Here is a 27,356-nt window from a genome sequence, read left to right on the forward strand (position 1 = left end):
CAAAACTGAATACGCCTACAATTTCAGTCGCAGGCAGCACTAATAAAAAGCTTATAAGGTTATGTAGGATTTGGAGGCTGGATGTGACAGAGTAATAAACACACTTAAGACATTTCATTTTCCTGTTTGCAACCCCCACCTGCAACTACTATATCTTATTATTGTCTAATATTTTTGGCATTAACTTAATTCCAGTTGAATTTAATTACAAAGTTAACGAGTGCCAATGAAGATTATACATCACCTAGTTCAGTGCAATTAAAATAAACCATGCAATATTATTTATGGATTAAATTAAATAATTATTTAAGACATAAAGCACTGCAGTGTAAACAGGCACCCTTGTGTATCATAAATACTAATAAGTTATTTCTTTATTATTAAGCCTACTTAACTTACTACTGTACTTGAACTGAGATGCTTGTATATAATAAGAGTTAAAAACATATCAAATCTATGGATAAATAATACAACTTAATACATAGAAAATGATTTCTCAAAAAAGGCGACTTTCTGTTCAGTTTATCCTCTCCAAGTGTTTGTGCAAATAAATAAGAAAGTCAAAGGGAGATGATTCAAGCTCAGTTTTCCTTAGATGTCCTGAATCACACATTTGTCTTGCACCAAACGATATCTTACCTACCTTGTGGAACCACAATCTGCATAACACATTGGGGTCCCCTGTTTGCTTGCTGTGTCTGATACAGGAGCTGAATCTATGTGTCAGGAAGGTTCATCGGATATGCAAAACATGGGCTTTAACCTGACAGACCTTTTCCTAATAGTGCCCCTAGGTGAGAAGGAGATGCTGTCCAGGATGCTCTGGTTTTCCTCCAGTTGCCTGGCAGTGCAGCTTGGGGTGGGCACCTTCACAGTGTTGCCAAACTTGGAGTAGTCTACCGAGTACTGCCCATCCTCTTCGGTCACTATGGGCACAAACCTTTGTCCCCAGAGGATCTCGTCGGCCAAGTAGGACGTCCTGGCTTGAGTGGTGATGCCCGTGGTTTCCACCACCCCTTCTAGGATGACGATGACTTCCAAATCCTCGTGGTGGTGGAGGTTGTCGGGGGCCACGTCGTACAGAGGGCTGTTTCTGTCGATCACGTGGCAGATGATGAGCGGGGAGACCAGGAAGATGCTGTTGCCCCCTACCGGGTTCTCCATCTGGATGTCAATCTGGTGGAGGGGCACCACCTCCCCCTCGGGGCTGGCTGTCTTCCGCACCACCTGCATTCGGATGGTGGCGCTGATGATCATGCTCTTGCGCAGATCGCCCACGCGCAGCATGAAGCAGAGCTTGCCCTGGCGGAGCGCGATCACGGCGTGCTTGCTGAAGATGAGCGTCTCGGCGCGCCGGTGCGCCTGGGCCGTCTTCATGAAGATGCAGCCCAGCATGATGGCGTTGATCACCAGGCCCACGATGTTCTGCACGATGAGGATGAGGATGGCGGCGGGGCACTCCTCGGTCATCATGCGCCCGCCGAAGCCGATGGTCACCTGCACCTCGATGGAGAAGAGGAAAGCCGACGTGAAGGAGCGGATGTCGGTCACGCAGGGCACGAAGTCCTCCGCCCCCCCGTCGCCCGGCTGCAGGTGGAGCTGGCGGGTGCTCTGGTCGAGGTCCCCGTGCGCGAAGGCGATGAGCCACCAGACCATGGCGAAGAGCAGCCAGCTGCACAGGAAGGACATGGTGAAGATGAGGAGCGTGTGGGGCCACTTGAGGTCCACCAGCGTGGTGAAGACGTCCTGCAGGAAGCGGCCCTGCTCGCGGATGTTCTTGTGGGCCACATTGCACGCGCCGTTCTTGCCCACGAAGCGGGCCCTCCTCTCCCGGGCGCGGTAGCGGGACGGATCCGGGACATCCTCGGCCAGCCGGGTCAGCACATACTCCTCTGGGATGATGCCCTTCCGGGACAGCATGGCTGGCCTGCGCTCTCCTCCTACAGCCCCCGGCCCGTGGCTGCGGCGGCGGCGGCGGGGACGCTGTCGGAGGGAGCCATCGCTGCTGCTGCTGCTGCTGCTGTGCCTCCTTCGCCGCCCCTCCGCCTGCCCTGGCCGACTCCCCTTCCCCGCCCGCCTCTGCAAGCCCGACGCGCTCCCCCAGCTGCGCACGCCAATCACAGCCCTCGCCGGCTTTTGCAAAGGCGGCGGCTTTCCGCCGCTCGCTCTCGCAGCCAACCAGCCCGCCGCAAGCCGGGATCGCCTGCCTGCCTTAAGCTGCCGGCTTTGGAGAAACCGGCGGCAGCGGAGGAGGCGCGTTCAGAGGCAAATCCGCTGGCGGCGGCGCTTGGGAACCTGACTCACCGGAACGCTCGCCAGGGGGCGCTGTCGCGCAAGGGAGACCCATTATGGTGGGAGGGGTGCGCAGTCACAAGAAGACCCGAAGGAGCAGGGCGCACAAAAGGGATCATAGGGTCACGGGGTTGCACGGAACCTGGGCGCTCACCTAGGCAAGGCCCTGGCACAGCAGCTAACTGCTTTGCAAGAGAAAGGTCCCACGTCCGGTCCCTGGCGTCTCCAGGTGTGGCTGGGGAGTCTCCTGGCTGTAACCCTTAAGAGCTGCTGCCAACCAGTGTAGACATTACTGAGATAGTTAGGCCGTTGCTTTGACGTGGTACAAGGCAGCTTCTTATGTTCAATAATAATAATAATAATAATAATAGTAATAATAATAATAATAGTAATACTAATAAAAAAATAAAAAAGTTATTTATACCCCGCCCATCTGGCTGGGTTTCTCCAGCCACTCTGGGTGGCTTCCAGCAGAATATTAAAATACGATGATCTATTAAACATTAAAAGCTTCCCTAAGCTTCCCTAAACCAGGCCCTTGCTTGGTGCAGAAGCAGTGAATCTTTGAAGACCACTGCCTTCCTCCCCTTAACCTTGTCTTTCCCAGGTGAAACATCCCCATCCTCCTAGCTGCCATGATGGATGGACGGGGAGGAGGGATCAAGTGTTCATATGCAAAGAGCCCTAGAACTCTTGCTCAGTGCACCTGCTCAGATAAGCTGCCTCTTTTATTTATCAATACCAGCCACTCACTGCAGTGCAGAATAGAGAGGAAGTCTGGAGCAATTTCTCTCTAATGTAACAATATTTAGGGCTTTTTATTTTGAGAAATGGTGAGTAAGTGGTATATGAGATTAGACATGGCGTGGATAGAGTTGTTCCCTAATACAGTGGTACCTCTGGTTACAAACTTAATGTGTTCTGGAGGTCTGTTCTTAACCTGAAACTGTTCTTAACCTGAGGTGCACTTTCGCTAATGGGGCCTCCTGTCACGCTGCTGCTGCACAATTTATGTTCTCATCCTGGGACAAAGTTCTGAACCCGAGGTACTATTTCCGGGTTAGTGGAGTCTGTAACCTGAAGTGTTTGTAACCGGAGGTATCACTGTACTCAGGGCAGTCCAATGAAGCTGAATGTTGGAAGAGCCAGGAGACAAGATAAAAAGTTTTTCTTCACACAGCACATAGTTGAATTACAGGCTTCACTTCCACTAGGTGTAGTGACGGCCACCAACTTGGATGTCTTAAAAGAGGATTAGACAAGGTCAGCAAGAGTGAGGCCATCAACTCAGCTGTGCAGCTGATCACTTCAGAGGTGACCTCAGCCCTGCTTTCTTCAGGGATCAACCACTCAGTTGATTCTTCATAGGGAACTCAGTCATGTAGCAAATCCAGCTGTGTCACCTGTCCCACAACTGATGTCACATATAACTTCAGGTGTGTGGGGCAGGTGCATGTGGTGTTGGGGCAAATTTGGGCTGTGGGCTGGAGGCTCCTCACCCATGACCTATACAGTGGAGGAGTGCCTACCCCTTTCTAGTGTATCACCCGGAGGAAGAATGCACACAGATTAATGTGGAAAGGGAGGTGGTGGCATATTTGCTCACTTGTTGGTGCTCTCTTATTCCATTTGGTCTCAGAAGCAGTGGGAATGAACTTCATTAAAATGAACATGAGAGGAGTGTGTGTGTGTCAGCGCTGCCCAAGGTCCCAGCTCACACAAGACCAACGCTGCTTCTTCCTCAAGTAAAAAAGTCTTTATTGAAGTTCAGTTTCATTTCCAGACGCGCAGCGCGCAACGCTACGTCTATGCCTCAGACCGTAGAAGTCCCATCTGAATCTCCTCCCCCCTGACACCAGTTTAAGATTCTAGCCTTACTCCACCTCTTCCTCTGTTCCTTCTTTCTCTGGGCCCTCCTGCTAGTCGGAGTCTCAGCCCTCCTAGACTCCTCTGACGCTGAGTCCCCTGACTCTTCCCCCTCCCTCCTTCGGGCTTTAGGACCTGGCTCCCAATCCGGGTTTTCTGCTGTCCCACGCTCCTCCACATTTGAACTTGGCGCGCGCAGCCTCCCACTTTCCTTCTGACCGTTACACTTGTGTCACTGCTCCCTCTTTCGGGGAGGCTAGCTGGACCTGGCCTTCCCTCCGTTTCCCCACTTCTCGATGGGGGCGTGGTTACCCCTGACTCATCTTCTCTCCCCGCTGGAGGAGAAGCTGGTCCTGACTCATGTGACTCTTCCCCCCCACTGTGCTCTGGTGGGGGAACTGGTCCTGATCCTCCGCTGCTCCCTTGGGAGTCCCCTCTGGTCCCTTGTTTATGGAGCGTCCCCCCTGGGACCCCCCTCGCCCTTACCATAGGCGCCCCCTTCTGGGAATCTTCTGATTCGCTGGAGAAGCTCATGGAATCTCTCGGGTCTCTGTCATATTCCCCTACGCTCCCCTCTGATTCCTCTCCTCCACTCTCTATTTGCTCTCTCCCCTGCTCTTCTGCTCCTGAGCCTCTGACAGTGTGTGTGTGTGTGTGTGTGTGTGTGTGCCCGCCTGTCTTTATGCACCAGTCTCTTGATGTGAAAATGCTAGTTTCCTTGTTTAACAAATGTTACAGTTCCCATTATCACTGGTAATTGGTTTGCCCAAGCTCTCCACAACAGTTTCCTGAACAGAAGATCTGGGTAAAGTTCAAGAGCTTTCTCTGGCTACTTGATTATTTTTAGTGTCCTTGGGACTGCTGAGATGTTTAAGTGTTCAGGCACTTCTTTTCATCTTTCACTGAAGGGATATTTTAAGATTATATACCAAGCACACAGATATACTCCAAGTAAGGTAAAAACAGTTAACATTGAAGTACTTTGCAGGGCATTAAAAAGCACCCCCCCAAAGGGAGATAGAAAATAGTATTTAATTGCATATGGGGCTGTCTTTATGCATAAATCTTCTGTTATAAATTTGTGCAGTGCTCTGTTACCTGTGGTAATTTAGAATTTATTAGAATTAACATCACCACCTGTGCAGGTACATAAGTAACTCGGCCTTATTTTGCTATAGAATATTTATTTTTGAGAGTGCATTAGACCTACTTTCAACAGCTTATATTGCAAAGGTATATTATACCATTTTTTAAAAAATGTCATAATATAGTAAACTGTGATTTAGCACTGAAGCAACAGACTTTCATTGCTGTATCTCCTAGAAGAATTTATATTAATGGAGGTTGTTTGGCCTTTTAGAAGTTTGTTGGTTCTTGCACAATATTAATAGTCTGCAATATATATAATCTAGCAGGGTATACATATTGGGTTTTGCCTTCAACTAAGTTTTACTCAGGTCCAGTAATTTCATTTGGTTTACTCTGAGCCATAAATGTTGAATGCTACTCAATTGTTTTTTTAGTCATTAACACATCATTAACTTATATTGTATTAGATTATATAAGTGCTTAGATCTTGATGAAATTAATTGTGGTCATAATCTTCTGGGACAGTATTTTCAAAATATTACATAGGTTGTTCAGTATGAACTAATTGGAGGGTGAGATTAGGATGAAGGTAACTCTTCCTAAGAATTTGCTTTGTAATGCTTCATTGTGTCAGTTTCAAACAGGGTTTTGTTGTTTTTTGCTTTGATCAGCACAAGAGCTTAAATCTTAGCTTTGCGGAGGATCAGCATGGTTGATTCAGATATTGGAGCAGATGGGCACACACTGCAGGGGAAGCTATCATCCCAGTGTCCTGTGGTTCTTGCTCGGAGGGGGTGCCATTTATGTTACTTTTATTGCTTCTTTCAGCCTCTCTGCACAGTTGATTTTCAGTGCCTGTGTATGAAATACTAATTTGTTGTGTAGTGTCCCGCATGATTTTCCTCAAGGTTGTATTTATGTTACAGAGATAGTTCATATCCCCAACACTGGTTATAATATATTTTGTACCTGGGAAATTGTTAATACTTCCCCTCCACCCCTGAACAGTACTACATCCATTGATTGATTGATTAATTGAAACACTTTTCAGTGTGACTTTGAACATGTAGGTGGAAAACATTCTCATCCATTCCATCCCGACTCCTGGTCTGCATGTGGTCAATGAAACAGGTGCATAAATCATATGAGTGTACAAGACAGGGTTCCTAGGGGTTGTCTCCTATGATTGTAAGTCTGTTTTCATTTTTATACTGTTTTCCATTGTCTACTTAACCTGTGTTGCATATCTGTATGACAGGGTCACATAAGGACATGTTGTTGATACAGTTATAAAATCTCCCTTTTGAATTATCTGCTCCTGATTAGGGATAAGAAAATGATGGTTGGATATGGTATTATCTGAAATGATAACGTTCAGATAAGGGGTGGGTGTGTTCCTTTATTTAAAAGCCTCATTGTTTAAACTTAATTTTGTACCTTAGTGGTTCTTGTAATAGTTTGATCCACTGTGTCACAGCTTTGGTATAAATCAGGTTAAATAAACAAAAACAAGCAATAATTACTAAAAAATCGACTGCTTGAAGAAATTCATAGAGCAGGACAATGTATTCATACTTAAGAGGTAAACCATTTTGGTCCCATCCCCCATCTCCCCAGAATGAAGAGACTCAGCCCTATATTATTAAATTGTTTTTTATTTACAGGTAATTTACTGAATTATAAAATGGATAATAAAATTGCACTTGCAAATATTTAATTTATTTATATTTACTTGTCCGCTTGGACAAAAGAAGCAAACACACTGTCTTCTTGTTCCAGAAGAACCTCTGGTTTGTCATATTCCAGAATAACTCCTCTCTTCATTACAATAACCATATCTGCATTAAGAATGGTGTGCACCCGGTGCTACAAAAAATAATAATGAAATAGATAGGATGAGAATTATAATTATATATGTAACCATCTGTGATAGATATACTTTTAGATTATTAGAAAATACAAGTATGAGAAAAAAATGATTCAGTTCTGCCAAAAACCTCTTTGCTCATTGGAATGTAATTAGCACTTCATTGATCAAGGCAGCCACAAAGCTTCTTTTTGGACTGGCTCTCCATTTGTTTTCAGGCACAATTTGTGCTGGTTTTTACCTTAAAAGCCCTAACTAATAGGGAGCCAGAATGTCTATAGGACTGCTTCCTGTCATATGAAGCAATCTTGCCACCCACAAAGGCATAGTTACTCTAGAAGCAACAAAGTTCTGTTGTGGAACTCTCTTGCTAGATTCAGTTGGCTCCCTCTCTTTTAAGCTTTAGGTGAAATGTGACTTGATCTCTCTCTCTTTTAAAATCTACTTCGTAACTCGGTTCGAAGCATCTCTCCCTTGTTGATTTTGCTAATTTGATTTATTTATTCTGCTCTTTATTGTATTTTAATTGTTTCATAGTCACAACGTGAGGGAATAAATTAAAAGAATCCTTCATTTTTAGAAGGTTCTGTCTTTTTAGGAGCTTCTTAGCCCTCTTTGTGCTCAACATCCTCTGTCCCCTTTCTGTACTGATAGAAGTTGTTCAGCATACCGTAAACACCTTGGCATGGTGACCCCCCCTCCTCCAAGCCATGGCGGAAAGTGATTTTGTTATTTATTTTTTTAAAAAAACTCTTATCCACAGAAATAATGCTCTTCAAGCCTGCAATTTCAGAATGCCATCTGCTGAAATAGTTAATAGATAATAGCAGGTCATGATCAGTGGGTTCTATGCAGTTTTCCCAGATGGTGCTCCCAGTTCATGCTAGCTGAGGAACAGAAAAACCACAAGCAAGACATCTGGGAACTGCTGCTGGGAAAGAGCTTTGTAGAAATCCCCAGGCAAGAATCTCTTCTGGGCAGTCCCCAGGATCACAGCTGACTATTTTCATTTTGGTTTGTTGCAAAGAGTTTCCTTGAATTAAAACAAAAACATCTTATGGCTATAAACACATTGCAACTGAGCCCCCTGAAATGTTAATAATAATAATATTTTACTGGCAACATTTTATTTTGTTATGGGAGGAAGAATTGTCTTGATTCAGATGTGAGAAACATAATATAATTGATTGAAAATTAAAGGAAATTTCTCATTTTAGAAGCAAGAGCGAACAGACCAGGCTGATGATAATGTTACAGGTGTATTAAAAATGTACAACACATTCAAAAAAAGCATCTCAGCAGCAAAATACAATACTTACTGCAATTGTCACCACAGTTCGATCAGCAAATGCAGTCATTACAACCTTCTGAAGAATATTTTCCTACATAAGCAGATTAACAAGTGTTTTTGTTAATTCAGACACATGCATAAACAGAAACATTGTGTGCAAACTACCTAATTAAAAAAAACAAAGAAATTTACAATTTTGCTTCCTTTTCAGGGACATGTCATTTGTAAAGACAGTCTGTAGAAACTTACAGTTGCCATGTCAATTGATGCTGTGGCTTCATCCATAATGAAGATACTTGTCTTCCGTACAAAGGCCCTAGCCAGGCAGAACAGTTGCCTTTGCCCCAGGCTGAAGTTTTCTCCACCTTCTGTGACAATGGCATCTGATTGGAATAAAATTAATATTTAGAGGAAACCTGTGAAAATATATGGGTGACAACGTGCCTTAAGACTCAACAGCAATTGTTGAGGTAGGGGGGGAGCAGCACCTTTGGACCTGCACCTCACAAGTCTTATGACTTTTCTTTGAGTACTGTTTTCTCTTTAGACATATGGCCTTTCTCTACGAGCCTCGTGCTCAGGCAGAGGAAATAGCAGGAAAGAACTTGAGAGGAAGAAATGGTAAGAGAAAAAACAAAGTAGTGCTTCAAAAAGAAATAAACAGTGAAGAGTGGGCAAGAAGCCAAATGCTGAGAGAGAAGGAACTAGTGTGGAGTCTCCTCTGCCTATCTAAGTCTTTACAGCTGCATCATGTGAGCTTACCTGTCGTGGCGGAGGGTGGAGACAAGCCATCTCTGAGTGCCTCCTTCCCCCTAAACCAGCCTTTCTCATCCTGTGGGTCCCCAGATGTTGTTGGACTACAACTCCCATCACCCCTAGCTAGCAAGGCCAGAGTTCAGGGATGATGGGAGTTGTAGTCCAACAACATCTGGGGACCCACAGGTTGAGAATCGCTGCAACACAGAGGTGGAGTGTGGGAGCGCAAGGCTTCATTCAGGCTCGTGCGTAACTTCTGATCAGGTCTCCCCATTTAGTCTGTGAGGCCACTATGGTCAAGCCATGCCCACCTGGCTCAGCTGGCTCAGATTGCCAGCACTTGGGTCTTGCAGAGTGCACACAGTTTAATGCAAAACAGGGTCACCTGACATCATTGTGATGTCAAGTGACTGTCAGGGCAGCCCCACCCACATGCTAAATGTGACCCATGAGGAGTGAGAGAGATAACAATATGGCCCACTGGGTGGTTCCAGTTCCCACCCCTGCACTAGACCATGGATTTAATGTTACATGTGAACCACTTCATTTTAAGTCTTTCCTGGAATCTTCTTGAAGTGCTGAAGAAATGTTGAAAACCAGTTTGACCAAGATCAAAGCAGGACAGAAAAAAATAAATGCATCACGTATAATGTATTTTCTACAATTTCACTTCCAATAAAGGTATACTATGCAGCTTAACTTCAACGAACAATATTTTTAATGCTGGATTTCCTCAGAGGTAAAGGAGTTATTACCTAGCCCCCCAGGTAAAGCTTTCACCACATGCTTCAGTTGTGCTATTTCCAAAGCTTCCCACAGCATACTGTCTGTGCATTTCTTTTCTGGATCCAGGTTAAATCTGTGAAAAAAGAAAAACAACTAAATAGCATCAAGCCATTTAGCTTTTTTGACACCTGAGGTAAGCAGCCACATGTAATGATTGCCTTGGTATCTTATGCACTTTAAAGAACAGGGCACAAAATATTGCCAGTCTGGCAAGAGAACCATGGGTGAGTTTCTTTGTTTTGTTTTTTACTATGACTATGTCCCATGGACTGCAAGCAGATCAAACCTATCCATTCTTAAGGAAATCAGCCCTGAGTGCTCACTGGAAGGACAGATCCTGAAGCTGAGGCTCCAATACTTTGGCCACCTCATGAAAAGAGAAAACTCCCTGTAAAAGACCCTGATGTTGGGAAAGATTGAGGGCACAAGGAGAAGGGGACGACAGAGGACGAGATGGTTGGACAGTGTTCTCGTAGCTACCATCATGAGTTTGACCAAGCTGCAGGAGGCAGTGGTAGACAGGAGTGCCTGACGTGCTCTGGTCCATGGGGTCACAAAGTGTCGGACACAACTAAACAACAGTATACATACATAATGTACATGCCTTGCAGTAACCCAAGTAACAAACATCATTGGGCAAGGTTAAGTAGACCATCATGTGTTATAAATCATTTGTGCTGTGTTCAGGTAAACACAGCAAGTAATTAGCCACATATTTTCATGTTAAAATCCAGCAGTATACCATAACATACTGAAAGAATGGGATGGAGGGATCCATCTAGAAATACTGCAGTTGTCTTTTCTGTAATTCCTTTCCAGTGAATTGTGATTTTTGGACCCAGGGAGGATCCAAAACAACAATGCATTGAACCATTATTGTTATCCAGGCTCCTTTTCTTATAAAAGACATTCCTCTTTGCCTTTTGAGAGATGGAACAGCAAGTCCCAGCAGCAGCCAGCAGTGATTTTGCAACAGCAATCCATGCAAATTGCAAACAGTGACAGATATTGCAGGCCATAATCACAAACATGCCTAATTACTTACATGATGATTATAACACTTACCGTATTGTTCCGCTGAACAAAATGGGGTCTTGGAGAATGATTGACAACCTGGATCTCAGTGTTTGCAAGGGAAGCTTGGCAATGTCTATGCCATCTATAATGATCCTTCCTGTGGGTTGTTTGTAAAAAATGAATGGTGTTCATATGCTTCATCACATGGCTTATTTTTCTAGCTCTATCTCACAGGCACTCAGCCAGAAAGCAATATACCTCATTCACCTCACTCAGGATGCCACTATAGGTACAGCAGCTTAAACCCTCTTTACTTCACTGTAGGTAAATGGATATATAAGACTTGAAATTTAGGCACCCAGGTTATAATGCCTGAAATAAGTGGCTCTTATGTATCTGGATGGAAGCTGCAGTTAAACTATGGAATTGCTCTTATGGGAGGCTGTCATGGCCACCAAATTAGATGGCTTTACTCCTCTTCTGAAGCCATATAAGTTGATGGACAAAAAAACCACAGAGGAGAGGGCTATCAGTGGCTACCAGTCATGATGTCAGTGCTCTGTCTCCATGGTCAGAGGCAGTATGGAAACCACAGACTAGGAAAGTGCTATTGTGTTGGGGTCCTGCTTGCAGGTTTTCCACTGTCATCCAGTTGGCCACTATGAGATCAGAATGCTGGCCTTGATGGGCCATTGGCCTAATCAGGCAGGCTATTCTCATGTTCTTATATTCTTAAGTACGTCACTTAGCCAGAAAAGCCTTGGATTCTCATCATGAATAAGGCCATTTGGTTTGTTACCTGCAAAAGGGCTTTCTGTACATGTAAAAATTTGACCTCAGAGTATGGGAGTTGAGCTCTACCTAGTGGTTGAAGGCAAAATCATTGCCCCCTCCTTTGGAATCCTCAAGTTCTAAAGGAGAGAGAGGCTTTGAAAGTTCTAGCTGGAACAGGGTTTTTGCTTTCAACCACTAGATGGCACTCAACTCACACTCTGAGGTCATCTTTACATACACAGATAATAATTAATCTGCAATCTTTTCAAATATTACAATCACCTGCAGAAAATTGAATTTTTTTTACCACTGACATCAGTAAAAACAGCTATATTTAACAGTACAAGCATGCTAAAACATAAGTTACCATGCGGAAAGTAAACTTTTTACCAGTAAGTCTGTATGTAAAAAAAGGGTGGGGGGGGGAATCACCACCTTGCTCTGCTGTATTATGTCGGAGATGGCAAACAGCCAAGTCAAATAGTATTTTATGTCAGCTTGGGAAATGGGTGTGGCAGGAACTGGAAAAGGAGATGTGGTCTCCTCTTTTGAAATGTAGCCAGGAGGATCACAGATACAAATGAAACTAATAGTAACTCATTCTGATGTGTACAAATGTAGCTTTACCTTCAAAGGTGTCAACCATCCTGAAAAAGGCAAGAGAAAAGGATGATTTCCCACTGCCTGTTCGGCCACATATGCCAATCTGCAAATCATAAATAAACCAGTTTTATAATGGGAATGGCAAAGAAAATATTAATTCAGTAGAATGGGAAACACAGGTACAGAGCGATTGCCACAAGCACTAGTAAGTAATGCTACATGCGAATGGCAGACTAGAAGGGGTTTTTTTTGTTTTGTTTTCTTGAGAAGACAGATAATTTATGACCAGCTTGGGGTACAGTTACATTACTAGCAGTGCTTATTGCTCCATAAGCTGAGGTGGATCCAGAGTTGTGTTCAGTGGAATTTTGCTCATGTTTGACATAAATGGGCAGAGTAGCATTTTTCACTGATTCTTCCTTTTCCCTGCAGCCCCCTGAAAACTGTTCCATAGGGTTGGGGTAGACTCCAGAACAGTGGGAGGCAGCAGTAGAGGCTGCAAGAGGAATTGGCCAAAATCATCACCCTACACTTCCAGTTTGCATCCAGTTCAGTGTGTCTGTGTGTGAGAGGGATCTTGCTTTGCAGTATGCATCCACTTAATGACTTTAGAAAAAAGGATAGATCTAAAAACTTTGAAAACAGGGATACTGGAGCTATTTCTCTTATCATTTCAAGCCTCCCATTTTTAAAGTTTCAATTTCTTATGCCCACGATGGCGGCAGGGTGCAGGGGTGGGAAGGTTACAAATTTGACTCAGAGATTTGACTTTATAAACCCTTTTTATGAAACTGTGTGTATTTCTGCTGGGTATCAGATCTCCTTGTATAATACCATTGGCTTGGAAGATGTACGCATGACTTTAGAACTGCAATCCTACGCAAGGTTACCTGAGAGCATGCTTTACTGATCTCAATGAGATTTACTTCAGTGTAAACACACTTAGGATCCAGCTGCCAAAGTGTAAATATAGAAAACATGTACATGAACATCAAAACAATGTGGTTTTTTTTGGGGGGGGGAGGGAAGGGATTACAGTGGTACCTCGGGTTAAGTACTTAATTTGTTCCAGTGGTCCATTTTTAACCTGAAACTGTACTTAACCTGAAGCACCACTTTAGCTAATGGGGCCTCCCACTGCCGCCGTGCCACTGGAGCATGATTTCTGTTCTCATCCTGAAACAAAGTTCTTAACCCGAGGTACTATTTCCGGGCTAGCGGAGTCTGTAACCTGAAGTGTACCCCGAGGTACCACTGTATATTGTTTCATCTTGTTTAAAATAGGGACGATATTCTGGAATAAATAAGAAATGGTTCTGCTCTCAGCAGTATAGTTTTCATGGGTTTTTGACAGCTAAAGTCATTACTCTGAGTGATCATTTGTATTACCTTTTGCCCAGGAGAGATGTGGGCACTGACATGCTTTAGCACAGGCTTCAGAGTACTGTCATAGCGAACACAGAGATTCTGTATCTGAATCTCACCATGGTCAGGCCAGTTCTGAGGAATTTGTGCTGGGGCTGCAATCAAAACAAAAATAATATGTGGAAAACTGGTTTGCTAAAAGTTCATGCTTCTTTAAAAATGGTTCTCTAAAAGTTCATGGCTATTAATGAGACTTAAGTGGGAATAATTAAACAATTACCAAGCCCTTTCTACAACTTATACAGCACCATACTCACACAACAGCCCTTCATCACTTTCAGCCTCCGTTTTTATGAGGCCGTTGAATCTTTTCACAGCTCCAAGCTGGAGTTCCATATCAGCCAGGTTGCGAACCATCCAGTTTAGATAGTTAGAGACCTAGAATAAATAGTTAAGATTTGTGTCTGGAACTGGTATAGAATGTAGGAAGGATCTCATAACCAACATTTCAGATTATTCAAAGTTGTCACTGTCTGCTCCCATAAAAGAAAATGACTAGCTTCCATTTGTCCAGAAGTCTAAATACTTGATGTCAGAGGCTCAGGAGCAGAAGAGCAGGGGAGAGAGCAAATAGAGAGCGGAGGAGAGGAATCAGAGGGGAGCGTAGGGGAATATGACAGTGGACCGAGAGATTCCATGAGCTTCTCCAGCGAATCAGAAGATTCCCAGGAGGGGGCGCCTATGGTAAGAGCGAGGCGAGTCCCAGGGGGGACGATCCATAAACAAGGAACCAGAGGGGAGTCCCAAAGGAGTAGCGGAGGAGTAGGGCCAGTTCCCCCACCAGAGCACAGTGGGGGGGAAGAGTCACGTGAGTCAGGACCAGCTTCTCCTCCATCGGGGAGTGGGGAGATGGAGGGAAGGCCAGGTCCAGCTAGCCTCCCCGAAAGGGGGAGCAGTGACACAAGTGTAACGGTCAGAAGGAAAGTGGGAGGCTGCGCGCGCGCGCCAAGTTCAAATGTGGAGGAGCGCGGGACAGCAGAAAACCCGGATTGGGAGCCAGGTCCTAAAGCCAGAAGGAGGGGGGGAGAAGAGTCAGCAGAATCAGCGTCAGAGGAATCTAGGAGGGCTGAGACTCCGACTAGCAGAAGGACCCAGAGAAAGAAGGAACAGAGGAAGAGGTGGAGTAAGGCTAGAATCTTAAGCTGGTGTCAGGGGGGAGGAGATTCAGATGGGACTTCTACGGTCTGATGGATAGACGTAGCGTTGCGCGCTGCGCGTCTGGAAATGAAACTGAACTTCAATAAAGACTTTTAAACTTGAGCAAGAAGCAGCGTTGGTCTTGTGTGAGCTGGGACCTGGGGCAGCGCTGACAGTAAGTCCCATCACTCTTAAAAAAAACTCTGCAAGCTCACGAAGATAGGCAAAGATGACTACAGAGGAGAAAGTCAAGCAACTGCAGGAAGCGGTCTCAACGCTCTACGCAGAATTGGCTGCGTCTAAGAAAAAAGAAGGAGAAACAGCTGCGCTCTGCCAGGATCTGCAAGCCAGGTGGGACAGATGGGGAAAGGAGGGGCAGCTGGGAGCCAAGCCGGAGGGAGTTGGCCTCGGGAAAAGGGGGCGAGTATTGTGACCCATTTTGACGGGAACCTGCAGCAGTACCCTAACTTCAGAGCAGAAGTAGTTTTCGCGCTCAAATTGCTTCGGAAAGACTTTAGAGATGAGGAGGAGAAAGTGGGTTTCATAATCACTCATCTGCATGGGGAAGCTAAGTCGTGGCTGCGAACCTTGTTACGCGAAAATGACCCCGCCCTCAAAGATTCAAGCGCCTTTATTGAAGCCATGGACGCTTGCTTTAAATCAACGGTGGATGTGGATGTCGCTAGAAGGGAAATGCATGGATTGCGGCAAGGAAAAGCGACGGTGCGCCAGTATCATTCCCGCTTTTTTGGGTTAGTAAATGTGCTGGGCTGGCAGAAGGACTCAGCTGCCGTCAGGGATCTGTTCTGGGAGGGGCTGAATGGAGCCGTGAAAGATGAGCTGGCCAGGGGGGAGAGACCCCAAAATACAACAGAAGTAGTCCAAAGGGCGCTCGCAATTGGGGTGCGCCTGGAAGAACGCCCGTGGAGCAGGGAGGAGGGGCGAAGAGCAAACACGTCAGTTAGAACGACTCCCTTCCTACCCAGAGAGACAGAGCGCGCTCAGTCCACGCCTCCGCTGATGAGGGGAGAGGAGCCAATGGAAATCGGAGGTGCAAGGGCTCAGACAGCAAGCAGAGCCCAAACACCAGGAGCAGTCAAGGCGAAGGCTCCTAGAGGGAGCAGGAAGTGTTACATCTGCGACAGTGCACTGCACATGGCCAAAGAGTGTCCCCAGAGGCTCCAGAAGCACACTGCAGCCTCAGCAACTGTTAAAGGAGCAATTCAGCAGGGAGTAGAGCAGCAGGGAAACGGCGAAGCCTGGTTGGAGACGGAGGCACTGGGGCTCAACCAGGCGAGTCAGTGAAGCAGTCCCCAGAGATTTTGCAGCCCACAGACCCCCTCCCACCCAAACCAGTGGTGCAACTCACTGCATCGCTCCAGCTGCCCGATGGGTTCACCCTGGAGGTCCCTATTACCATTGACTCTGGTAGCAATGCAGACTTTGTAGGGTTGGACTTCGTCAAGCAGCATCGCATAGCACTCCTGCCAGCCACGACGCCCCTAAATGTTGTCACGGTAGATGGCAGGAAGATACTGGGAGGAGAGGTGGTACAGCAGACACCGCCTCTGGTGATGCAAATTGGGAACCACCGTGAAGTCATCAGTTTCAACGTCACCCACCTGTCGGACACGCCCATAGTGTTGGGCATGAGTTGGCTGGATAGGCACAGCCCGGCATTAGCGTGGTACCAGCGGCAATTGACCTTCTGCTCTTCCTACTGCGCAGCGCACTGCATCCAGACCTGCCAGGAAGAGGAGGGGCAAGAGGATGCACCGCAGCTACACCTAGGCATGGTGCAAGCGGTGCCCAACAAGTACAAGGCCTTTTTGGAAGTCTTCTGCGAGAAGGAAGCAGACAAGCTGCCTCCCCACAGACCCTACGACTGCAAGATTGACCTCCTGCCAGGGGCGACGCTGCCGACTGGGAGACTGTACTCTATGTCTGAAGACGAAATGCAAGAACTCAGGGAGTTCATAGATCGCAATTTGAAGCGGGGATTCATCCGGGAATCCAAAGCAGTGGGGGGCAGTCCGTGTTTTTCGTGAAGAAGAGAGACACGCCCGAACGGAGGATCATAGTGGATTATAGAATCATCAATTCCAGGACAAAGCCCACAGCATTCCCCATGCCCAAAATTGACGATCTGCTCGCGACGGTGAGGAAGGGACGGATCTTCACCAAGTTGGATCTACGAGGGGCCTACAACCTTATACGTATGCGGGAGGGCGACGAGTGGAAGACAGCCATGTTTACGCCTTTAGGAACCTATGAATACAGAGTCATGCCGTTTGGTCTCCAAAATGGCTCCCATTGTTTCCAAGCTTTCATGCACCACGTGCTAGCGGGACTCCTCTACAAGAAGTGCGTCTGCTTCTTAGATGATATCCTGATCTTTTCGGACTCGCAGGAGGCGCACGAGGAGGACGTCAAGGAGGTCCTGCAGAGACTACGGGAGCACAGACTTTACGCCAAACTGGAGAAGTGCCAGTTCGACACGACAGAGGTGGATTTCCTGGGCTACAAGCTGTCCGACAAGGGACTTGCCATGGACAGCGCCAAGGTCCGCTCAGTGTTGGACTGGAAGAGCCCGCGCAACCGGAAGGAGGTCCAGAAGTTCGTCGGTTTCGCCAACTTTTATCGCAAGTTCATCAAGGGGTTCGCGAAGGAGACGGCGGCCATCACGGACACCCTCAGCTCCAAGAAGAAGAAGTTCACCTGGACGGACCAGGCGGAGCAGTCCTTTCGGAGGCTCAAGCGTCTCTTCGCGTCCGAAGAACAGCTGCTACACGTAAACCCCAGCAAACCGATGAGGGTTGAAACGGACGCCTCGGACAGAGCGGTGGGGGCGGTCCTGTTGCAGCAAGATCCGCAAGGGGACTGGAGACCGTGCGCATTCTACTCCAGGAAGCTCAGCACGTCGGAGCAGAACTACACCATCTGGGACAGGGAGTTGCTGGCCATTCATGCAGCCTTCAAGGCGTGGCGGCACTTCCTCGTCGGAGCCAGACACACAGTGCAGGTCCGCACGGACCACAAGAACCTGGAGTACTGGCGCACGGCGAAGTTCCTGAACCAGAGACACATCCGCTGGGCGGAGTTCTTTGCAGATTTCGATTTCCGGATAGAATACATCCCGGGAGACAACAACGTCATGGCGGATGCGCTATCCAGGAAGCCGCAGTATCTCGAGGAAGCGGCACCGGCAGCGGCCAAACACATTTTCGCACCAGAGGTGTGGGCGTGCGCTTCAGCCGCAGTGGACCTGGACGCCGTCCGTCGCGCGCTACAGGCGGATTCGTTTGCGCAATCCAAGATGGAGGAGGTGCGAAACGGCACAGCGAGGGACGACGAGTTCCAGATACGCGACGGACTACTCCTCCGCAAAGGGGCTCTCTACGTACTGGGAGACGACCTTCGCGCGAGAGTCTTGCAGCAGCTGCACGACGCGCCCAGCGCTGGGCACTTCGGCAAGGACAAGACGGCGGAATTAGTCACCAGGGACTTTTGGTGGCCCAAGGTGCGGGGAGAAGTTGCGGATTACGTTTCCAGGTGTGACACCTGCCAAAGGGCCAAGCCAGTACACAGGAAGCCGGCGGGTCTGCTGGAACCGCTGCAGACACCGCTCAAACCATGGGAGAAAGTGGCCCTGGACTTTGTTACAGATCTGCCCAGTTCGCGCGGCAAAACAGCGGTACTCGTGGTCGTAGACCTCTTCACCAAGATGGCGCATTTCATTCCGTGCGCGAAGGTGGCCACAGCGGAACAGACCGCCAAGCTGTTCATAGACCACGTATTCAAAGCTCACGGCCTGCCACGGTCCATCCTGTCCGACCGGGGCCGCCAATTCATCTCGAACTTCTGGCAGAAGCTGCTGGGCATCCTGAACGTCAAGATCAACTTAGCGTCGGCACGACACCCGCAGACCAACGGACAAGCGGAGAGGGTCAACGCCATCATGCAGCAGTACCTGCGATGCTACGCCAATCAACAGCCCTCGACCTGGGTGGACTACCTACCGCTAGCCGAGTTTGCCTACAACAACACGAAGCACGGGTCTACAGGGGTGACACCGTTCTTCGCCAACAATGGGCGCCACCCCAGAACCTTCCCGGGGTTGGAGACCGAGGCAGAGGGGGAGCCACGGGGGGCAGAGCACTTAGCCGCAGAGTTACAGGAGGTCCATGAGCAACTCCGAAGGCACTTGGAACTCGCGAAACACGCCTACAAGATGCAGGCAGACAGGCACAGGAGGGTTGGGGAAGACATACAGGTAGGGGACTGGGTCTGGTTAGCAGCTCAGGCAGTGCCGGCCAGAACGCTAGCTAAGAGGAAGCTAGGACACAAGCAGCTGGGACCTTACCAGGTCGCGGCACAAATCAATCCAGTGGCCTACCGGTTGACACTCCCGGAGGGCTCCAGAATGCACCCAGTCTTTCACAGGTCAGTGCTCACGCCTTACAAGGCACCCCACAGGTTTCAGGCACCAGGGACCGCACCAGCCCCACGTAGCCCATCGCCAACAGGGGAGGGACCACAGAGGGCGACGCCACTCAACGAGGTCACGCAGATTTTGGACTCCAGATGGGGGGAAGAGGGAGTTGAATACCTCCTCGCCAGGGAGGGTACTCCAGCCAGCGCCAACGAGTGGGTGCCGTGCTACGCCGTGGAGGAGCACTACCTCAAAGACGAGTTCCATTCAATCTTCCCACACAGACCCATGCCGGCGGAGTATTTCGACGACTGGCTTTTCACACCCACACTGTCAGCCAGCACGTTCCAGGGTTTCTCCTCAGATGAGGAGCCGACGCCGGGGATGAGCTCCCCGGAGGGGTCGCTCTCGGGGTTTGCCACGGACCGCTCCTATTGGTGGGACACTCAACCAGAAGTGGGGTGGAGCAGGGAACTGCTGAGGGGGCCCTTGCACACAGCCTCACCCGAGGGACCGGGTGGAGAGGTGGACATGGACGTGTGGGGGGAGGATCTTGGTTTTGAGCACGACAGCAGAGAAATGGAAGCAGAGGAAGTCGACGTCGACGAACCCATCGTGGGGGGGCCTGATCCCGCTGGCCGGTTGCACACCAGGGGGAGAGAACGGAAGCCAGCACTCACACCCCCAGCGCTGGAGCACCTGGAACCCACACCCGAAGAGGGGGAGGGGGGAAGGGGGGGCTTCGAGGGGGGGATGGATGTCAGAGGCTCAGGAGCAGAAGAGCAGGGGAGAGAGCAAATAGAGAGCGGAGGAGAGGAATCAGAGGGGAGCGTAGGGGAATATGACAGTGGACCGAGAGATTCCATGAGCTTCTCCAGCGAATCAGAAGATTCCCAGGAGGGGGCGCCTATGGTAAGAGTGAGGCGAGTCCCAGGGGGGACGATCCATAAACAAGGAACCAGAGGGGAGTCCCAAAGGAGTAGCGGAGGAGTAGGGCCAGTTCCCCCACCAGAGCACAGTGGGGGGGAAGAGTCACGTGAGTCAGGACCAGCTTCTCCTCCATCGGGGAGTGGGGAGACGGAGGGAAGGCCAGGTCCAGCTAGCCTCCCTGAAAGGGGGAGCAGTGACACAAGTGTAACGGTCAGAAGGAAAGTGGGAGGCTGCGCGCGCGCGCCAAGTTCAAATGTGGAGGAGCGCGGGACAGCAGAAGACCCGGATTGGGAGCCAGGTCCTAAAGCCAGAAGGAGGGGGGGAGAAGAGTCAGCAGAATCAGCGTCAGAGGAATCTAGGAGGGCTGAGACTCCGACTAGCAGAAGGACCCAGAGAAAGAAGGAACAGAGGAAGAGGTGGAGTAAGGCTAGAATCTTAAGCTGGTGTCAGGGGGGAGGAGATTCAGATGGGACTTCTACGGTCTGATGGATAGACGTAGCGTTGCGCGCTGCGCGTCTGGAAATGAAACTGAACTTCAATAAAGACTTTTAAACTTGAGCAAGAAGCAGCGTTGGTCTTGTGTGAGCTGGGACCTGGGGCAGCGCTGACACTTGACTACTATGCCAGTCTTCTAGGTCAGTAGTTCCCAAATCCCACCCTTCCACAATCCACTTCAAAATTGCAGAAGTTCTTGACAGACCACTTTATATTTTTTTCTGCCTGTTGTAGCAATTGTAATGTGCTGTGCTAGATTCTGTATGGTTTTTAATTTAATTTTTACAGCCATGCCACACACCACCTGAATGAAGCTATTAGTGGGCTATTCGTGGACGACCATTTAAAAACCCCTCTTCTAGGCCACTCAAATGCCTGTCAGTTATTATGAATAAAACTATTAGTGGGAATAAAACTATTGGGATATTATACACTTTAAATTTAACCCCGGTTAATTTTTATGGTTACAGTGTTTGGCCACCAGCTGCCAGTTCGTTAAGCTTGAGGCACCTAAACGCTTAGGCCTATATTATGCTATTTTCAGAAACCAATGCAGACTAAATGTCAACTTTAACACCTGACTGGAGCCTCTCCTCTTATACTTACTTACCATCAGTGCATAGGTTAATCCCAAGCCTACAAGACCCGAAGAGAGGTTATCGTAGAGAGATTTCGTAATTGAAGCAACAGCTGCAATGAGCACTACACATGCCCCAATATACTCCTTAAAAAAAAAGTAATATAAATCATCATAGCACACAAGGAGATAGCAACATTTTAACTATTTCTGAAACTTCAGAATCAAATACTAGGCTTTTGGATTTACTGACGCTGGTCAGGTTCTAACATTTGGCAATCAGCAAAGGATCTTTTGACCAGGCCAAGTATTGAGACAATTATAGAGGATAATCTTGAGGTGAGTACTGTATAATACTTCGACCCTGTAGAGTAATTGGATAAATTTGCATGAATGGAGTGTCCATACTGATGGGGTGAGGATGGATTTGTGTGAATGGTATGCGGATGAGTGTGCGGGGGGGTTGCACTTTGATCCCACCCACTTTTGACTGTGGCCCCACCCCCTTTTGGATTTGGCGCTTCCCACCACTGGCATGCAGTACCTGGAAAGATACCCATGAGAGATTGTGGCCATTGGGTTGAAAAAGATTCCCAGCTCTGCATTACATACACCATTTGCAATGGTATTAACTAAAGCCAAATTTGGATTGTCAGTTTTTCTTATAATGGTCTTGATCCATTTAACTGATGTGCAACAAGCAGAAGTTAAGACTTCTCTGGAAAGCAGGATAATAATAAAGCTTTGCCTATTGAGCTTTAGCAACTGAGAATTTGGTTGTTATGCAACTGTTAAAGACACAGGAGCCTTTACCAGAGAAAAACTGGCAATCCTAAGCAACTCCCATGATAAAGCAAACCATCTATTGCCATTGATATAAACTTAATGACAGACAATGTACTTGCCATCCGAACTTCCAGCCAACGATTGGCAGCTGTAAGGAAAAGGGAAGCGATGTTGTTGGAATCCGTATATTCAAGAAGCTTCTGTTTAAATCGGGATTCATACCTTTATAAAAGAGAAATGAGAGACACCCAGATGTTAGTGTGAATGTCCATTCATAATAGCAAGGTATATTTTATGGCTTGCTTATGCAAAATAAGGGATTCTTTTGAAAGGAATTGTGGAACTAGCAGTGGATCTTATATGAATAAACACAAGTAACAACAGCCTTTTCATTTATAGTCATGTCAGCAATTAGAAGGAGGATTAGGACAGGGAATTCAAAGAACAACAAAGTTTTAAGACTGTGTGTTGAAAGTTTTCAAAATATTGTCAGTAGTTCAAAAAATTACACTAGTGACAGTGAGTTCATTAATTTAAATTCTAATCCTCTGCTACTGAACTGTTACACAGATATAAGCAAATAAGTGCTATATTTACATATGGTGAATAATTTAGATAAAATAAAGTAGAAGGGTCATTCACTGAGCAGCAATAGTATATAGATATAGACATAATGGATTAGTTTATGAAGATTTATTTGCCATTATATAATCATTTCCCCCCTTGCCTATTTTGATCAAATTGAAAATACCTGCCATGAGGGTCAAGAAGAACAAGGATTTGCTATCTAGCTCTTTAATTTAGTTCTCTTTCAGAGCTAATTTTAGAAACTCAAGATCTGAATACTTTGCTGAGAGATTAGAATCCAAATGTCACTTCTGCTGCATGTAAGGCAGCTGAAACGAAGTGCCTAAATATAGCACATGAAATAGCTTGACAATAAATAAAACACAGGAGCTGGTAAATGCTCGCTTCTGTCTGGGTCAGAGGTATATCAATTATTTTGAATTCAATTTGCTTGCCTAAATTCTGAGCTTGTGCTGCCAGGCAGCAATTTCAAGGTGTCAGCTTGCCTTTTATAGACAATATTAAAGGAAGTTTTCGTTCATGCAAAGCTCTGTGGAGTCCTGTGCTAATGGTTACAAGGACATTTTTATCTTCTCAACTGGAGAAGGTTGGAATATATCACAAGTCATGAGTTAAATACATAATGGAACATGGTTGACTTAATTTTCCCAGTGGTATAGAATGCCAATTAGGAGGAGCTGATTCTAGAAGCCTAACTAATATATGATAATCATAGTAATTAAAATACAAATAGAACTAATTTTGCTGCTTATGGTCTACCCAGCCTCTCCATACAACTTAAAATAGCTAGCAGGCTATGATGGCACAGTGCAAGTCAACACAAATACTGTAAGATGGTGTCCTTGTGCAAATTGAAACAAATGGAAACGTACTGCTTCATGTCTAATTTGGCTCTTTCCCATTTTATGCCTACTTGTTCCTATAGCATTGGGGCACCAAGGCTTGCAGATGGGAGAAGAGGAAACACATCCCACAACCAGTGATCTTGATGTGCTAATTGGGACTGCTTTTCCTAAGTCAGGATGGGGAACCTTTTTCAGCTGAAAGGTGACATGCTATCATGGTCAACCTATGGAGGTCACATGCCAGCCATGGGCAGACAATGGGCAGAGCAATCTACAGTGGAACCATCTGTACGCAGAGCATTGGATGTGCCTCTTAGGATAGTAGGCTGCATTGGAGCCATGCGAAAGTCAGTGGTTTCTGCCTGCCCACAGACACCACTCTCCAGTATCTATCCAGGAATGCAAGAGGCATTGTCATACTTCAAGGACACATTCAAGCAAAAATAGAGCAGGGGTGGTGAGGAGTGTTGCCTGGGAAGTGTCCCAAGGGCTAAACAGAGAGGCTTGTCTGAGGGTTTCCACCCCAGACCTAAACTTTATAATTTCCAAAAAAATGCTGTGATGAACGGTGTTTGTGCAATTCACTGACACAGACACTTTGTGCCATTTAGTTTTGGCAATGAAAAGGACAGAGGTGGCAGGAGTTGCTTAGGAAAGAGTACGCACAACTTCCCCAACCCTTATTCCAAACTAGAGCCATGTGGCACACAGCTCCCCCTGCTCATATTCTCCATCAATTCTTTTTGTGTCAAGATATGGGAACAAGACTGCTGAACATACGACAGGGCAAAGCACTGATACCAGTGCTGCAGCTGGGACCTATTAAGTACAAAGCAGGTGCTCCACCATTGCATCATAGTCGCTGCACCAGGGGAATAGTGTGGAATGACGTCATGGGCATATGTGAAGTTCGGGTTTAGATGTGAGATGGATGAATATATGCCCACCCATGTTGAAGGTGCTCTTAAAGGTACTAGAGGAAGACTACATTCGGGCACTTAAATATATTACCCATTTCTATAATGTACCTTTTAAGCACTATGGTAATATAAATAGTAACACTATTATTTAGAATCTTATGGGGCTTGTTGTGGTTATCTATAGTTACCAAATTCTTCATACATAAATAGAGTGAGGCAGTTTATTCAGTACATAACTACAAAATTCCTTGCAGTTTTGAAAAACTCTTACAACTTAAAAACAAAACAAATACCTGAATGCTCGTATAGTTGTTAGACCTTCCACAGTCTCTGAAAAATGAGAAAGTAATGGGAGCTGGGTACTGTCATCCAATTGCTGCAGATCCCTGAAAACAATGTTTTATTTTTAAAAAGCAGTCAGTTTCCCCCCCGATAAGAAATTAAGCTTTATTTACTGTGTATTTTATTGTTAATGCAACTGTTAAAATGCAGAAGTCTAACCAGGAAACAAACTGGCAGTCTAAGCCTAAAACAGTACCTCTTCTAAAGAGTAAAAATAAGGCAAGAGCTACCAGGAAAAGCAAGATGATAATCATTAATTCAGACACGGGCTAGATGTGCCATCTTTTCCATTTGTACTTCTATATAGACTCATATATACATAAATACAAAGTTATATACCTACATATAAACAAGCCATTTTTCATACACTGTGACATACTTGTGAAATGCTTACCTTGATGCTACTCTAAAGTATTTCTGGATGAAATAGCATATGACAGCAAGAGGAACTAGAGCTATGAGAAACACAGGTGTAACATACGAAATCACAGCAAGAGCAGATAAACAGAGCAGGGTAGAACGGCTCAAGCACTCCAGGGTGGCAGGAATGTGCTAAGCAAATAAACACACAGAATAAATCAATAAATATTAAGTGCAATGAAAATAAATCAATGCTACCATGAAATCAACAGATCCTTTTGCTCTTTCTTCCCTCTTTCAAAACAAGGCCATGTATGGTGCTGAATAATTAATTTTAGATTTGTGTTTGATATTTGGTTTTTAAAAATTCAATAAATATTTAATAATTATAATATTCAGTAAAAAGACTGTAGGATTTTGATGAGACTTTGGATAGCTTCATTGCTCAGGCAGAAACTAGTCTGCATGAATTTTTAAACAACTAATAGCACAATTAATAGCACAGGACTGGGCTGCCAATTGGGAATCTCCTGAAAGCCCATTAGGAAATTCAAAAATTGAATGTCATTCTAATTTTAATATGAATAAGCCATTAATTATTGCTGTGTCTACATTCAGTATTCCTGGGTTGAACAAAGTTAGGGCTGCCACTGAAGCCTGTTACTTCTAAATTTGTGATAAACTGCTTAAGAGAAATATTGGGAAGTTATTCCTACAGTGAAATATGATCATAAACATGTTGCAGTTTCTGAGTTAAATTTGCATGAGGGCAATGGTACTTAGTGTGGTGAATAGAGTCATGCACATGGGAAAGCAAGTCCTGCAGAAGATTGAGGCACAGTTCAGTATAAAGCAAGTAAGCAACATATTGCCTGGATTCAGATGTAATGTGAAACCATGGTTTCTCCAGCTCAAACCTGCCAGATAACCTTGGTTTGTTTTTTGTGTGTGTGTGGGGGGAACAAACCAGGGTCTGGAAATGTGGTTTGAAATTAGAAGAAACTGGAATTCGCATATTATTATATCTGAAATAACAGACAACTGACAGGCCACAGTTAGGGCCATTGTGGCTGCTTCACCATGAATGCAGGAGTGATTTTTGAAGCGGAGTCCTGAGCACATGGGAAACAAAAGCAGGGCTTGTCTGCTGGACACCTGGAAGCTCATGCTACAGTGTGGGTTCTTAGTTTAGCACAAACCATGGTTTTGTGTTCCCTCTGAAGCCAGTCATTGTCAAGCTAATGGAAATGGGCTGATGCAAAAAAAACAGCCACAGTTTTAGCTAAGGTACTTTGATGTAGCTCTTCAGACCCTGAAGGTATGATAGGCTCTTTATTTATTTTTAGTATCAAATTACATTATCTTGTAATGAGATGTTCTCCTTTTTTATTTATTCTAAAGGATTTCCTCATGGAAATTTATATTAGTTATATAAAACGTTCTGACAGCATTGCTACAATGTATAAAATACTTCAATATCATTCCATAGCAACATTATTCATATTGTTCAACTATAGTCCAAATATAGTTTGCATTTAGATTTTGCACTGAATGTGACTGGAAGAAATCAGAATTTACTTTTAGTGACTATTTTTTTTAGTGTGCCTACCTGGTCAATAGTGTTACAATCGGCTGAAAATCTGTTCAAGATACTTCCCAGGGGTGTTGTTTCAAAAAACCTGTAATAGGTAATTGAGACCACCAAGTCTGACATTGAAAGAAATTTAAAAACTGATTTAATGTCTATTTCAGTTATTTCTGGATTACGAACAATACCAAACTCCACATAACTCTGTTTAACACTGGGGAATGAGAGAATTTTGTGTTATCAAATAAACTTTATATAATTCCTGATAATTAAACTACTATCAAATATATACACATATTATAGAAGTATGAATCACTCATCAGATTCAATTCATTGCACAAATGGAATGATACAATTAAACCGAGAAAGTGTTTTCTATTCAAAGATACAAAGAATTGCATACAAGTAAGAAATTATTTGGAGGTCAAATGAATACCAAAAAGTGAAAAAGTGTAAGCTTAGCGTGATATTAATGTTTTATAAAATGACAAGGTATGATGGTTCTAAGACTCCATCCACAAATTCAGAGGAAAGCACATGGGAGGATTATATGACTTCAGATTGCAGGTGGGAAATTGCACGTCTAAATT

At 45.7% G+C, this 27,356-nt stretch overlaps 2 protein-coding genes across 7 annotated transcripts in view; both read right to left on the minus strand.

Annotated features, from left to right (window-relative positions):
- Positions 1-347: 347 nt before the first annotated feature.
- Positions 348-2,272, minus strand: KCNJ11 (potassium inwardly rectifying channel subfamily J member 11). The gene has a single exon (XM_053392747.1). It carries the CDS (start codon positions 1,918-1,920, stop codon positions 724-726), a length of 1,197 nt encoding a protein of 398 aa, XP_053248722.1. The 5' UTR covers positions 1,921-2,272; the 3' UTR covers positions 348-723.
- Positions 2,273-6,884: 4,612 nt separating this feature from the next.
- The window catches only part of ABCC8 (ATP binding cassette subfamily C member 8), a 71,220-nt gene continuing 50,748 nt past the window's right edge, over positions 6,885-27,356 (minus strand). For 5 of the 6 annotated variants that reach the window (XM_053392789.1, XM_053392771.1, XM_053392797.1 and 2 more), the window contains 13 exons: positions 26,788-26,857; positions 25,213-25,370; positions 24,770-24,862; positions 22,243-22,345; positions 21,371-21,484; positions 14,024-14,144; positions 13,731-13,861; positions 12,366-12,444; positions 11,013-11,121; positions 9,917-10,020; positions 8,655-8,788; positions 8,434-8,496; positions 6,885-7,113 (listed from right to left, as the gene is read on the minus strand). In XM_053392789.1, the coding sequence (XP_053248764.1) occupies positions 6,976-7,113; positions 8,434-8,496; positions 8,655-8,788; positions 9,917-10,020; positions 11,013-11,121; positions 12,366-12,444; positions 13,731-13,861; positions 14,024-14,144; positions 21,371-21,484; positions 22,243-22,345; positions 24,770-24,862; positions 25,213-25,370; positions 26,788-26,857 (1,417 nt within the window). In that variant the 3' untranslated portion in view covers positions 6,885-6,975. Of the gene's footprint in view, positions 7,114-8,433; positions 8,497-8,654; positions 8,789-9,916; positions 10,021-11,012; positions 11,122-12,365; positions 12,445-13,730; positions 13,862-14,023; positions 14,145-21,370; positions 21,485-22,242; positions 22,346-24,769; positions 24,863-25,212; positions 25,371-26,787; positions 26,858-27,356 lie in introns of those variants that run through there. The other variant, XM_053392803.1, reaches the window with a different exon arrangement.

The sequence above is a fragment of the Podarcis raffonei genome, chromosome 1 (assembly GCF_027172205.1).
Source record: "Podarcis raffonei isolate rPodRaf1 chromosome 1, rPodRaf1.pri, whole genome shotgun sequence".
Lineage (NCBI taxonomy): Eukaryota > Metazoa > Chordata > Lepidosauria > Squamata > Lacertidae > Podarcis > Podarcis raffonei.